Source organism: Zonotrichia albicollis, chromosome 3 (genome assembly GCF_047830755.1).
Source record: "Zonotrichia albicollis isolate bZonAlb1 chromosome 3, bZonAlb1.hap1, whole genome shotgun sequence".
Taxonomy (NCBI): Eukaryota; Metazoa; Chordata; class Aves; order Passeriformes; family Passerellidae; genus Zonotrichia; species Zonotrichia albicollis.
The window spans coordinates 115598779-115613259 of record NC_133821.1 but is presented as its reverse complement, the minus strand read 5'-3'; the positions used below and the strand labels follow the sequence as shown (position 1 = coordinate 115613259).

Here is a 14481-nt window from a genome sequence, read left to right as displayed (position 1 = left end):
CACGGCCCAGCCCGGCCCGGCGGGACCTGGCGAGCGGGCCGGGGGAGCTGCAGCCGGGCGGGACCGGAGCTCGGGGCTGGGCCGGCCCGAACCCCCCGGCCCTGCCGGAGCCGCGATGGGGCTCCCCGGCGGCCCCAGCAGCCCCGCATCCCCCTGGCCGAGGGAGGCAGAGCTCCAGCTCCGGGCCGGCAGCGCACGGAAGGGGCCGGGCGGTCACGGGCCAGACCCGCGGCCTCCCTGCGGCCAAGGGGTCCCGGCGCCCCCTCCCCAGCCCCCGAGCCGCTGCTCCCGGTAACGGGGGCACAGCTTCGGGCGCTCTGCTGCCGCTGTCCCTGCCCCATCCCTCTCTCTGCCCGCCGACGGGAGAGCAGGGTCCCCGCGGGATGCTCGGGGCTGGCCGGGCCGTGCGGGCCGGGGTGCGGGGAAGGAAGGGGCTCCGCTCCGGCACGGGCGGCCTTCCCGGCCCGAGGGCCCTGCGTGAAACCCCGGCATGCCCGGGGCACTTGGCCCAGTTTCTGTGGTATTTACAGGGAGTTTGCAGGGAGAGATAAACGCTTCGAAGGAAGAGACCCACAGCTGGGACCAGGCCACGGGCCGAGGCCGACTGCGGCGTGAGAATACACGCACTGCACTGGGACTCGCCTGCCGGAGAGCCCATTTGTTTGGTTTATAGTTTGATGAGAAGTCGGGTCTGAAGACAAGCCTTTGCTTTCTGTTTTACCATTTCTGCTGAAGCACGCTTTGGCTTTGCTCTAACTAATTTCCCCCGGAGAAGCGCCCGCTCCCCCAGCATCGCTCGCCCGAGCCAGGGCAAACTCGCTTCTGCAGAGCGCCTTCCTACATCCCCGACGGCACCTGGCCATGCTCCCAGCACAGAGCGCTAACTTAGCCTCTGCAACTCTGAAAATTTGGATTTTTATATTTTCCACATCGAGATTTAAAGCCAGAGAGGCAGCCCAGGTCGCGTCCCTTCCGAAACGCACAACAAACAGACACCCGCCCGCAGGAGCGGGGGCGGCGGGAGAGCCACGATTCCCAGGACAGACCCCAGCGCCCGGGCTCCGTTCCGGACGCCACAAAAAGCCGTCGCTGCCCCGTCCACCGCCAAAAAGCCGCGGACAGTTCCCTTCCTTCCTCACCCCCACTCCCTGCTCCGCAAGGCGCTGCCCAGGCTCTGCCTGGGGTCCCCCCATGCCCGCCACCTTCCCCAGCGCTGTATCTGCGGCCGGAGTTAAACCGGACCAAGCCCAGCCGGAGGCCAAGCCCAGTCTCATCGCCCGCCGGAGGCCATCGCCAGCCTCCCCGGCCGGTCACCTCTCTGTCCCGCTCACCGACGGCACAGCAACAAAGAGCCACCAAACCTCCAACAGCGCGGCCTGGGACAACCCGGCAGGCAGGGGTAGGCAGCCCAGGGACAGGGTTTGCAGGGTTAGCAGAGCTTGCAGAGCTTGCAGGGTTTGCGGGGTTTGCAGGGTTTGCGGGGTTTGCAGGATTTGCAGGGTTTGCGGGGTTTGCAGGGTTTGCGGGGTTTGCAGGATTTGCAGGGTTTGCAGGGTTTGCAGGGTTTCCAGTGTTTCCAGGGCTTTCTCCCATCGGATCACGGAGGGCCGGAGCAGCCCCAGGCGGGGGCCAGGGCCGGGGCCGCGGGCCGGGAGGGCTCCGGGAGCCGGGCCCGTCCCTCGCTGTCCCCGCGGCCCGGCCACGGCCAGAGGAGTCCTTGGGAGCCGGGGACCTGGAGAAGGGACACGGGGAGCCCCGAACTGCCGCCAACACAGCCCGACGGAGACAGCGCGGCCTCTGCCCCCAGCGGGGCTCTCACAGCTGCCCAGCCCGAGAGTGACGTCGGGTCGAACACCATCCCGGCCAGCCTGGGGATTTGTAGGATGATTTCGCCTTCCTCCTCTTCCCTCTTTCCAAACCCCGGCCCCCAATGCCCTCTCTCAGGAAAGAAGGCGCAGTTGGGCGGCGGCGGGAGCTCCCCGAGCCAGGCAGCACCGACTGCTGCCTCTGGCCCCTGCAGGGCTGGGGACACTGGGGGTGACAATCAGGACTGACAGACTTGAGGATATTCACTCTCCTCTCGCCTCCCAGTTCTGGCCTCCACAGAGAGAGAGCTGACCGAGGAAACAGGGCTTTTGTTGCTGACATCTGACCTACGACAGAGTGTCCCTGCCTGGAAATGAGAGCGAGGGAGCCCGAGGAGCTGCCGCACACCCTGACATCCATCTGAAGAAGGAGCATCCTATGGCTGCTCCATTTCCCCCTCTCCTTTCTCTTAAAAAAGAGATCGAAAGCGACAAAAAGAATGACCCCCGAACCAGCCGGCCTTCCCACAACCAGTCCGGAAGGACGAGCGAAGTCGCTTCCGTAAGGTCAGCCTGTCTCCGGGCAAAGAGCCCCGAAGGAGCAGCCCCGGGACCTCGGCCGGGCCTGCCCCGAGCGGCGGCGGCCGCGCCACCGCCCCCGGCGGAGCCGCCATCCCCGCGTCCGGCCTGCCCCGGCTCCGGCACCGTCCGCGCCATCGCCTCCTGCCCGCCCGAGACGGGAGCGCTCCCCGAGAGCGGGGCCCCCCGCCAAAGGCGAAATATTCCCTGGGCGCCCACCCGAGTGTCCTGCAGAGGGCAGAGGCTGCTCGCTTTCCGCAACCCGTTCCGCGGGCTATTGACCAAGGACTTCTAAATCCATACCCAGCTTCAACATTTTACCCGTCAGCACGTCTGCGGTCACAAAACACTTCTTCTTTCTGTCACTTCTCTTCGAAACTATTGATAAGATCATTTAGCTGAATCTGTTCGGGATGAGTGTAATATTGACTAGAAGTTAGAAAAGATGATTAAATCTAATAAGCCTGGAAACTATCGCGAAGGAGGGGAGGGGGGAGCAGAGCAGGGTATCGCACTCAGGAACCCGAACCAGCCAAGGACCCGAACACCCGTGGGAACACCGCGCACTCGATGTCGCCTGTCAGCGCCAGACCCTCGGTCCCCGGCCGGGACCCTGCGGCCGAACCGACCCGCCCGTCACCGCACGGAGCCGCCGACACCGAACGCGACACCGGGGCCGCTGCCCGGCCCAGCCCGGCCCGGCCCGGCCCGGGGGAGCGCAGCCCCGCTGGGCACCGCGCTCTCCCTTCCTCCTCCAAACGGTACTCCCATCAATAAGCCCCGCCTTTTTGTTTTGCTTTTTTTCTTTCTCTCTCTCTCTCTCTTTTTTTTTTTAAGGAGTCAGATGTTAAATTATAAAAAGGGACCGAGAAGAGTCGAACCTCTTCTCTCCCGTGCCTTCCGCCAGAGCATGCAAAAAACTTGAGATCTCCCCAGCAGCATCAAAGGCAGGACAGCCCTGCCCGCACAGAAATCAATGCTCCAAAACACACACGGCTGTGGCTCATCGGCCGAGAGACACAATGAACACAGCTCCCGAGGCTCTCCTTCACCACCCTCAAAGTTATAAGCGTGGAACCTCTCGGTATAGGCATCAAATTTATTCCAAAAATTCCATGAAATAGAAAGGAACGGCGGTGCTTTTACACAGAACTCAGCTCAGTATAAGTACTGGGGTCTTCTCCCTCCAGATCTTAAGGACTATGCAAATCTGTGCTATCTTTAAAAATAAAATAACGATATTTCAATAATTAGAAGAAACTATGAAGGTATTGTGCATTTCTGTTTTATGTAGATAATAAAATATTACTTTAACATAAATATATAAGGATCTCTGCGTTTTTATTTTTCCCCACAAGCACATCCAAATGTACCAAAACAAAGTATTTTTAAAGAGACTGAACAAAAAAAATTACATCCCATATAGATTTTGTTCACCTACTCATTTAAAGCTACAGAAAAACAGTTTCCAGAACCTGTTTGCTTTAAAAGAAATAAATATACATTGAGGCAGGCCACTTAAAAATGATATGAAAATATTTCCCTGGGTAGCATTTAAAAAAAAAAAAAGAAAAATAGACAAAGAAAACATTGAAACTATTTCTGCATTTCAAAGGACAAATATTAAACATATATACATAGTGGTAAGGTTTGCTTGGTAACTTTTGTTTTAGTAAACCTATTTGGAGTTTGAGGCTTTCTCAAACATCCTCTCAACTCCGTTGTCTGACCTTACGCACATATTAATAAGTGTCTGAAAGTTCATTTCCTCCCTTTACCACTGGATCTGCCCTGATCTGATTCACTTCACTAGGCGCTAGTCCTCAACACTTTAAATAACAAGCAGCTCAACACATAAACAAACAAACAAAAAAATTAAAAAACCAAACAAAAAAAAAAAAGAAAGAAAAGAGAAAAGCTTGGTGCCCGTATCTTTTTAACAATTGTTGGAAAACCAGGAAAAAGGCTAATGCATGTGCCTCTTAGAAATCATCATCTGTCTTACCAAGAAGAAAGAAAGCAAGCAAGCAAGAAAGAAAGGGAGAAAGAAAGAAGGAAAGAAAACCCAGTGTCACAGGCATTTTAAAAGACAATGAGAAACATATTCTAAAGCCTTAGCTACTGAATGCAATATTTATAGGAGAGTTCTGCGAGAGAATGCTTCACTGTTTTTTTCTCCATAATTGTCCAACACTCAACTAAGTAAACTTTTAGATTATAAAAATGCTTTGTCTCTATAGCACCCATTTGTGCTGACTAAATGATCCCTTTATGAATTTATAACTATCATAAAGTCCCTCTAATGTATATGCATAGCTGTGTGTGTGCATAAGTACACAAACACGCACGCAGACACACGCACATACATGCGCTGCTCCGAGGTCCCGCTCCTCTGCTTCCCTTCAGAGCTTTTTGTTTTCCTTTTTATTTCCATTTTTTTTCCTTTTTGTCCCCGTGGGTTTTTCCTCTTTTTTTTTATTTTGGAAAGTTAACCATTTCTCATCAAGATAATGTCACGAAATGCACTTTAAAACTATTAGCGAAGGGAGGGGGGGTGAGAAACACGGATTGAAAAATGGCATTTTTTCCCACTTCATTTCATTCCCCAGTGAAAGACACAAGGCTGCCCAAGTTAAAACTGGTCCTTTCCTTCAATAAATTATACCACAATCTGACCAAAGGACAAGGGGAGGATGGGAAGGGAGAGGGGCTGGATACAAATAGAAAATAAAATAAATATGGAAAGTAAAGTGAAAAAGAAATGCACACGGTCTCAGTGGAGAGGAGGGGGCAGCGTGTGTTTACAGGCAGGTGTAAGCACCCGACCCCCACCTCAGGCCCAGCAGCTCCTCGGGCTCTCCCTGGCTCTGCCTGGACATAAAACTGCTCAATAAAAGAAAGTTTGGAGGCTGATATCGGCCCGGGAGGCGAGACCGGGGATGCCAAAGGCACGCAGGGGGGGGATGAGGGGAAGGAAAGGGCGCTGAGGGGGCGGTGGTGGGGGAGATAAATAATTCCCTTTCCCCCTCAAGGAAATGCCCCTTTCTCTGGGAAACCTCTGGAAACACGTTGTTCCCTCTCTGCCTTCCCACACCAGGCCTTGCTGGCCCGCACTGACACGGTCTGGAAGGGTTGCACGTATTCCTTTCCTCCCCCTTTGGCTGCGCCTCGACCCCCGGACACACTGCCTGAAAATGAAGTTTACTTTGTTGATTTGCATTATTCTCCTTTCTCCAAACTCGACTCTTGCCATTGAAGGCGTGTATTAAACAATTACGAGAGTCACATCTCTGGAGAATGGGAGCTGGAGGTGCATATATATGTGTATATAGAGAAATTATATATATGTGTATACATGTATGCCTGTGCACGCGTGCACATGTATACATACACACACATATACTAATTCTTTTTGCTATGGTAAAAGGAGAAAATAAGCGTTACACGTATTTAAGAATACTTGTTTATAACAAAAGTTCACATATACACATAAAGCAAAGGCTAAAACACAGTAACATATTGTAGACCGGTCACTGGTTGACTAACGCTCACTGTGGAAAATGCAAGTCATTTGCAAAATTAAGGTCGGAAAGGAAGGGGGAAAAAAGAAAAAAATAAACATTTTGTTTATGTAAACTTCGATTTTCTTGCAGTGCAAATTGGTACGGTTAAATACTGTCTACATCAAAAGGGATAGCTTTTCAGTTCTCTTCCTTTTTTTTTTTTTTTTTGTCTTTACATATATTCATACAGGGGATCCACAGAAAATAAACACAGCAGCATGTGCCAACACCGAGCGACATTCCACAATGCGATCTGCCTTTGTGTGGCGGGAGGGGGCTGCGGAGGGGACCCGAGGTGGCCGTGCCCCCCTTTCTCCTCCGCCCCCTCCCCGGCAGGGCAGCGCCGTCTCTTTTGGCCAGCGAGTGAGGGAGTTTTGTGCGAACCGCTTCGCCCTGCGCCTGCCCTGCCGGTGCCCGCCTGCCTGCCGGTGCCCGCCTGCCTGCCGGTGCGCGGTACCCACTCCACTCCCGTGCACGGGCACCCGCCTGGAAAGGTCAAAATTCAGCATCACACCTCCTACAGTCTAAGGGACGGTGTGGTGCAGGTGCTTTGTCTGTCTATCTGTCTGTCCGCTGTGATTCGCGCTCGCCCTCTCGCTCGCTCGCTTTTTTTCTTTTCTCTTTTTTTTCGCATTTGTTTCTTTTTTTGATTTTTTGTCTTTTTTTTTAAAGATAGGAGAAAATAAAATTTAAAAAAAGAAAAAAAAAAGAAAAAAAAGGACAATCAAAAGTTGGGGGAAGGAGAGGAGGAGGAGGAGGAGAGGAGGAGGAGGAGGAGGGGCCGGGCGCCCCCGCCGCGAGTTCACTGCACGGGGGTCTGCACCCCGTGGTGCGGCGGCGTGTCCCTGCTGGCCCCGTACACGTCCTCGGCGCCCGGCAGCGTCCCTCCCGGGGGAGTCATGCGCTTCTCTTTCTGTCTCCTGTTACAAAACCACACTCTCACCACCTCCTTCTCCAGCTGTAGGCTGTCCGCGAGCGAGGTGATCTCCTGGGCGGAGGGCTTGGGGCACTTGAGGAAGTGGCTCTCCAGCGCGCCCTTGACGCTCACCTCGATGGAGGTGCGCTTTTTCCGCTTGCGGCCCTGCGCCGCGATCTTGTCTATGCTGGTGGGGCTGCCCGAGGAGGAGTCCGCCTCCTCCAACCACTTGTTCAACAAAGGCTTCAGCTTGCACATGTTCTTGAAGCTGAGCTGCAGGGCCTCGAAGCGGCAGATGGTGGTCTGCGAGAAGACGTTGCCGTAGAGGGTGCCCAGCGCCAGCCCCACGTCCGCTTGGGTAAATCCCAGTTTGATGCGCCGCTGCTTGAACTGCTTGGCGAACTGTTCCAGGTCGTCCGAGGTCGGCGTGTCCTCGTCGGAGTGCGGGTCGTGGTGCGGCGGCGGCCCGGGGGGCGCGGCGGCGGCGGCGGACGGTGCCGGCCCGGCCGCCCCGGGGTGGGGGCCGTGGGGCGGCGGCGGGTGCTCGGGGCCGTGGTGCGGCGGCCCCGGCGGCGGCTCCTCGTGGGCGTCGCGCAGGCCGTGGTGGTGCAGCCCCGGCTGCCCGGCGCCCAGCATCCCGTTGACGGTGAAGCCGGGCGGCTGCGAGTAGAGCAGCCCCGCCTGCGCGCCGTTGGCCGCGGCCATGCCGGGCGGCAGGTGCGCCGCGCCGCCCGCCCGCCACGCCGCTGCCGCCGCCGCCGCCGCCGCCGCCGCGTGGTGCCCTCCGCCGCCGCCGCCGTGGTGCACCAGGTGCGGCGCCCGCCCCGGCGGCGGGTGCTGCGGCGGCGGCGGCAGCTCGTCGCCGCGCCCGCCCGCCTGCACCACCGCCGGCTTGATGTCGGGCTGGCCCAGCGCGCCCGCCGACCAGGGCGCCTCGCCGCCGCCGCCGCCGCCGCCGCCCCCGCCGCCGCCGCCGCCACCGCCACCGCCGGGGCCGCCGTGGGACAGCGCCGCGATCCACTGGTGAGCGTGGCTCAGCGGGTGCCCGTTGCTCTGCAGCGCGTAGTCCGCCTGCACCAGGGCGCCGGCGTCGCGGTAGCCGCCGCCGGGCTGCATGCCGCCGGGCGGCTCGGCGTGCACCATGGGGGAGCCGGAGGCGAGCAGGCTGTAGTGGTTGGAGGCTGCGGTCGCCATGACTCGCCGAGCCGCACTGATCGCGCCGGTTAAAGGCGCCGCGCATTTGACAGCTACTTTTTCGCCTCGGGCGCCGCGCGGCGCCCGCGCCCCCCCGGCCCGCGCGGCGGGGCCCACTGCGAAGGCACGCGCGGCCGCCCCGCCCCGCCGCCGCACGCCATTGGCTCCCCGCGCCCTGACGGACGCCGCCGCTCCCGGCGACCGCCGCCGCCGCCTCCCGCCATTGGCGCGCCCCGCCGGCCGCGCCCCGCCCCGGCCCCGCCCCTGGCCCGCCCCCGCTCCGACCCAACTCCGAGGGGGAACGGGGCGCCGGGGAGCGGCGGCCGCGGGGCGGGGGGAGCGCGGCGGAGAGCAGGGGCGTGCCTCCGCCGCTGTCACCGGCCCCGCCCCGGCCCGCCCCGCACCGCACCGCACCGCACGGCCGGCGGGAGGATGCTGCCGCTGCCCGGGCGCCCGCCGGCTCCTGTTGCTCGCGCCCCGACGCGCGTCTCTGCGCCCCGGAGCGGGCGCTGCGGGCCGGGGGTGCTCGCCTGCCCACCCCCAACTTTCTCAGCGCCGCCTCGCCGCCAGCCCCGCCGGAGCGGCCCGGGAGCGCCGCGCCCCCGGGGGCGGGGAGCGGGCGGCCCCCTGCCCGTCCGCCGGCCCTGCCCCGCTCCCCGCACCCGGTGGTCGCCGGGGCGCGCCGCTCCTCCGGGGATGTCGGGGCTTCGCACCTCGGCGCTGCGGAGGTGGTTTTGTTCCGCTCATCCCGTCCCGTGAGGACCGGGTGCCTGCGGGACCGGCTCAGCGGCGCTGGCGACTCTGCCTGGATGCGGAAGATGGGCATGAGAGGGTGGTGGGAAAAGGAAAAAACAAATAGGGAAAAAAGAGGGGGATAGGGAAAAGAAAAGAAGTTGCGGCTCGGACAGGAAGGAAGGAGACCCTGGAACTGGATTCGGATTTCTTAGGAATGAGCAGCGCCGGGCTGGCCGACGCGAAAAGAGTTCGCGGCCCATTTTTGAGCTGAAAGCCATAGCTTTGTCTCGAAAATAAACTGCTCACGGGGCTAGGTGCGCGTCGCAGGCTCCCACTATCTTCATCGAAATAACACAATAGGGCGGACCGGGGAATTTATTACTACTAACAAGAAACAGCTTTCTTCTGCGAGTTGTTTATAAATCATCGTGTTTAACGTGAGCGCTGGAAAGGCTCCTTGCCTGGAAATATTCCTCTGCGTGGGGGTGTGGAGGAGAGGGGGGATGGGCTCCTGCACATAAACATATACACAGCAGCAGCATAAACAGGATATCCAGTGCCCTGAGACAAGGGGCGCAGCAGGAGTTACCTCGTTTCGTTAGTTTAGCGGCGTATCAAGAGCTCCTTCTGCCGGGGGGTGGGGACGGGAGGGAGGAAGGAGGAGGAGGAGGAGAGGAGGAGGGGGGCGCAAACTTTGTCCGTGAAAGAGTGGAGATTCTTCCTAAGGTTTGGGGGTTTTTTTCCCCCTTTCTTCGAGGTGCAGGCGAAGGAAAGAACAATACTGCCTTTTCTGCGAGGGTTGCGGAGAGGGAAGTCAGTGTCTCTGAAGTGAAGCCGTGCCTTTTGTTTCCCGTGTGTAAACAACTGGGCACCCAGGAATTTTATAATTTGATGCTCATTTTCTCGTCTCTCTCCTCCCAATTAGGTGTAGACCAGTGAGTTGAAACAAAACAACAGGGCAAGTCCGCAGCAGGCTTCTGCCAAGGCATCGCGGGGACCGTCCTGGGAGAGCCGCCCCACTCTCCGCGCCCGGGCCAGCCCTCCCGCCCGCTCCTGGGGCCGCCGAAGCTCCGCCGGAGGCGGCTTTCCAGCCAGCCCGCCTCCAGCTTCGCTGCCAAAAGTTCTTGTGTGGACGAGACACGAGGGGCCACCACGCCACGCGTCCTATTCAGAGCGAGGTTTTCACGCGGGCGCCTCCAGCGTGCCGTGCTCGCCGAGCACGGAGCTGACCCGAGGCCGCTCCCTGGTGCCCCGGCCCCACGGCGTGTGCCCGCCCCACGGACAGCTGCTCCCCGTGGGGAGCCGACGTCCCCGCGGCTCGCCGCCACCAGCAGACGGGACACGGGGTCAGCGAGAGTCACCCAACACTTTTCTGGGATGGGGAAAACCCCTCCGGGCCTGCCCCAGTCGTGCATTTCCCGTCCTCCCTCCCCGGCCCTGTCTGTCCCGCCCGGCCCTCGGGCAGGTGCTGCCCACTACGGGCACCGTCCTGCGTGCCGCTCCCCCGCCGCCCCAGCGGCGCATCTCACGGGCTGGCGGCAGTCAGAGCTACCGGAGTAGCACCGCGGCCGTGGGAGGCGGACAAGCCCCCCTGTCCCCGGCAGAGCCCCCCGCCGTCCCTGCTGCCCCCTCCCCGGCGGAGCGCACGCCCACGGAGGCGCAGCTGGGAGCAGCGAGGAGCGCGGCCGGTGCATTCAGAGCCGCCGCAGACTCCACCTCCTCGTCCTCCCCATCATTGTTAGCCCTGTCATTAATACCGCTCCTTAAGCATCCTCCGCTCCCGTCTCCCCCCGTGGAGAGGAGCGCCGGGGAGCGGGGAGCGAGCGCCCGACCGCCGGTGCTGTCGCCTCGCCGCTGCCCGCCGCGGGCTCGGGCTCTGCTCGCCGCTCAGGTCCGGGCCGCTAGGGATGTAAAAGAGACAGTCATGTGGCCCCTTTCTGGCGGAGCTGACCCCGCGGGATTAGAGGTCTCACCAGCCTTTCTTTCCTTTTCTCTGCTCGCATAAAAGCAGGTTGAAGGTGATGCGGTGTCTTGGGCAGACACTGCAGTGTTTTGATTCAGCTCAGCCCTTTTCACTGTTCAAAGCAGCTGTTCAAATACTAGGGCTGCTTACTTTGACGTGAAGAAGATTTTCAAACAACCCCAAAAGCTTTGAACTGACAGGCCTCCTTGATATCTCCTTCATTGCAGTGCAGCTACTCGAGAATATTCGCTATAAAATACATAGAGCGCCACTTAACTGGAGCTGAGTCCTGGCTGGGAGGCGAGGTGCTGCATACACATCAGGTGCATCCAGAAGGACGCGGGCGGCTTGCGGGGGTCCTGTGGCCGCCCCCCGCCGGCCCCCCCCATCCCCACCTGGGGGTCCCCTGCCCGCCACCCGCCCCAGCTGCCGCGGCTGGCTCCGGCTGACGAGATGTTGGACTCCCTGGTGTTTCAACTCCGTGCGTGCCGGAGAGAAAGCTGAATTTCCAGCAGCAAAACAAGAGCACGGCTCGTTCCTAGCGAGCCTCGGCTTCCAGCCGCCGCTCGTCAGCCTGCCCGGCTTGGGGGGCTGGGGGAGCGCTCCCCAAACGCGCGCTCCTCTGCGCCTTTGGATGCGTGCGGCTGCAGGGTGGGGAATATGTATTTGCCTATGCCTGTTGTGTTTAGAGGTGAAAAGCTTCTTTTTTTTTTTTTTTTTTTTTTTTTTTTTTTTTTTTTAAACTCTGCTCTCCAAACCTTGAGATAGACTCACGCAGCTGAAAGGAAAGGAGGAGGGGGAGAAATCCCCGCGCCTCCTTTCCGCGTCTCTATTATCTACCCATTAGATGTTGTTTTAGGAGGAAATGCTCCAGGAGTGCAAAGACGTGGAGAGTCGCTCAGAGAATTGCTGGGTGCAATAAACGTGAGACTCCTGGTGCTCGCTTTAAAGGCCAACTTGGAAGATTTGTGCTTATTGCTGGGGCGCATTTAATGCACCTTTTGTGAGATGGGATTGTTTTGATCTCTGCTTCCTTTTTAACCTTTCTCTATGAGGTATTCAAGCCTGTGCTTTCGTGTGGCTCTTTCCAGTGTTGCTCCGAGGAGTCTGATTCGGCGGAGAGACCCAAGACATGAATGAAACTTCAACTTTAAGGGCCTGCGGAGAGACAAAACTGAGGCCGGGGCTTCACAAGTGATTGCTTTTAAAAAATCCAATCTACACAAAGAGGCAGCTGGCTGCTTTAATGAAAACTGCTTAAAGCGGCAAGAACCGCAGCCTCAGGGATGTATTTATAAGATGACTCAAAAGCTACACTTTCAAGTTGCTTCTCCTCGGGGTAGATATAACAAACACATTTAACTAAGAAATCTAAACAAAAAGGACAGAAATTGATAACTTTGATTCCAAAAGCTCACATTACCCATTGAAATTAAAATCCTCTATCTAAATAGATTTCTCCACCTATCTCTAGAGAAAAAAACTCCCTCCCTGCGTATATAGATATACACACGTGTACATGTAATATCACGTACATTTTTGCCCTGCTAGAATACTGATTATCCCAGAAGACAGAACGTAGAAAGGTGTAGAATAATAAAAAAAAAAAGTTCCTGTAAAGTTTGTATTAATGTTCATTTCCAACATTCCCCACAACTCTATTCTTCCGGCTGCTTCATTCATCTGAGAATCTGCTATTTTATCTGCATCAGTGTTTAAACTAGTGGGATATAATGTTCTAAGTTCAGTATTTGAAATTAAATTATTTGAATTCACGGATATTAATCTTTTCCCTTCATCCTCCAGTTCTGAATCTTGTCATTAAAAATGATCCACCCTTTGTAGTCCGCAAGTGAATATTTTATAGACAGATACCGCTATGAAGACTTCTAACGCAACGTCAACCAGTCAGACTTAGCAGTTGCAGGGATTACTTTGAGTAATTTATCAAAGGCAGGCTGCTAAATTTTGAGTGGTGAATATGAGGCCTTGGGGGAAAAAGAAGCAGAAGAAGCAAAAGAAAAAAAAAAAAAGACGAATTCCATCAGTCTACGAGATAAATTCTGGTTGGAGTTAATACAGCTTGTTTATTGAATTCTTGGAGACAGACCCAGATGCGATTGGTGCAACGGAGTTTGCAATTTAGTGTTCAAAAGCCTGGCTGGGAAATGACCGCCCCGTGCTGGAGCTGGAAGGGCGTTTCTGTTGGCGTGAAAAGCAGGTGAATTGGAAGGAGAGAAGAGGCGATTCAGCCTCTCTGGCTCGGAAAGCGGTCTCACAAAGGTCTTTCCAAAGCCTGCTCTGTCCGGAGAGCTGTGCAGGACGAAACAGAGCAACAGATTTTAGGAGGAAAAAAAAAAAAAAAAGGAAAAAAAAGTGCCCAGCTTTCCCTGTCAAATCTAACGGCCGCTTTCCTGTTTGTTTTGTCAATGCTCGCGCCTGATAGAGACAAGCAGACACCCTCGGGAAGAGCTCAGATAAATGGTGTGCCTGCTTCACCGAGCGACGTGATCCTCCCTGCCCTCTTACAGCTTTCGGGGCACTTTTGGGCGCGACTCCCGCTCCTCTCTCTGAGGGCTCCCGGCCGCCCTGCCCCGCTCGGCTGCGGTGCGGAGCGCTCCCTCCGGTGCGCAGCGCTCCAGGCTGGCGGTGGGAGCTCCCGCCAGGGCAGAGGCGAGCCCGGGAGCGGGAGCTGAGCCCTGAGCCCCGCCGGGGCCGCAGGCAGCGCGGCTGCGGCCCCGCACTCGGACGCGGGGCTGGCGGCGGCCCAGGGGCACTCTGCCAGCCCCTTGTCACGTTTGGGTTTGGGAATCGGGGCCCCGGCTGGGGGCGACTGCTGTGTCCCCCCAGCTCTCAGCATCCCACGTGGGGGTCGGCACGGTCCCGGCGGGGCTGAGCGGGATTTGCACGGGAGCCTGCCTCCGGAGGAGAGGCGAGAACGGGCCGGGGGGGCTGCAAACTTTCTTTCGCTTGGCGAGGAAGAAGAGGAGCGAGGCGAGCAGGAAGGCTGGCCCATTGTCCGCAGAGGGTGCATTTTTGTCAGGCTGGCGTTGGTTGCTATAGTGAGGAGGGAAGGGGAGAAAGAGAGGAGGGAGAGGGAAAGAAAAAAAAATACCCGACCCTAAACCAAACAGAGGAGCACAGTTCGCCTCCCTTCGCTCACCCGGCTCCAGCCGGTAGCGCTCCCCGCTCCCAACCAAAATAAGAGCGGGCCGCGGGCCGAGCCGGGCTCCCGGTGGGGCGAGCAGGGTCCGCAGCCCCGGCCCGGCCCCGGGCGCAGCCGCCCCTCCCGCCCCGCGCCCCCTGCGCTGCCCGGCCCGGCCCGGCCCGGCCCGGCGGCTCCGAGCGCTGCGGGCTGAGCTCAGAAACCCCCAGCGCCGCGGCGGGATGCCCCGAGTGGCGCAGCACCACAGCACACCTGATCCAGCCCGGTCACAGTGCTTCGCACCCCGCAGAGCATCCGTGACACTGATCCTGACACGGACTGCGGGAGGCTTTGTGGGGGTGTCCTTTATTTTATTTTTTTTTTGTGCCTAAATAATTCAAAGCAGGGAGAAAAAAATAACTTCTTCCGATGCAAATGAACAGCTCTTTAATTTTAAAAGAGACTCTTATTTTGCAGCAGTGTTTTTTGTTGCCTTGCTATTGAACTTTGAAAATAGTGTGGCGGGGGAAGGCAATAATGAAGGGTCTCGAAGGCTTAAGATTTAGTTAAGTGAGTGACTC

The 14481-nt window shown here is 57.9% G+C and overlaps 2 protein-coding genes across 2 annotated transcripts; one reads left to right on the top strand and one right to left on the bottom strand.

Moving 5' to 3' along the window:
* The first annotated feature begins 861 nt into the window (after window positions 1-861).
* LOC141728627 (uncharacterized) lies at window positions 862-3959 on the top strand. Its single transcript, XM_074538545.1, has 2 exons — window positions 862-1399; window positions 2092-3959. The coding sequence occupies exons 1-2, from the start codon at window positions 862-864 to the stop codon at window positions 2181-2183; spliced, it is 630 nt and encodes a 209-aa protein (XP_074394646.1). The 3' UTR covers window positions 2184-3959.
* An 846-nt stretch (window positions 3960-4805) lies between these two features.
* On the bottom strand, window positions 4806-8204 carry POU3F2 (POU class 3 homeobox 2). The gene has a single exon (XM_074538544.1). The coding sequence runs from the start codon at window positions 8055-8057 to the stop codon at window positions 6750-6752; it is 1308 nt and encodes a 435-aa protein (XP_074394645.1). The 5' UTR covers window positions 8058-8204; the 3' UTR covers window positions 4806-6749.
* Between the last annotated feature and the right edge of the window lie 6277 nt (window positions 8205-14481).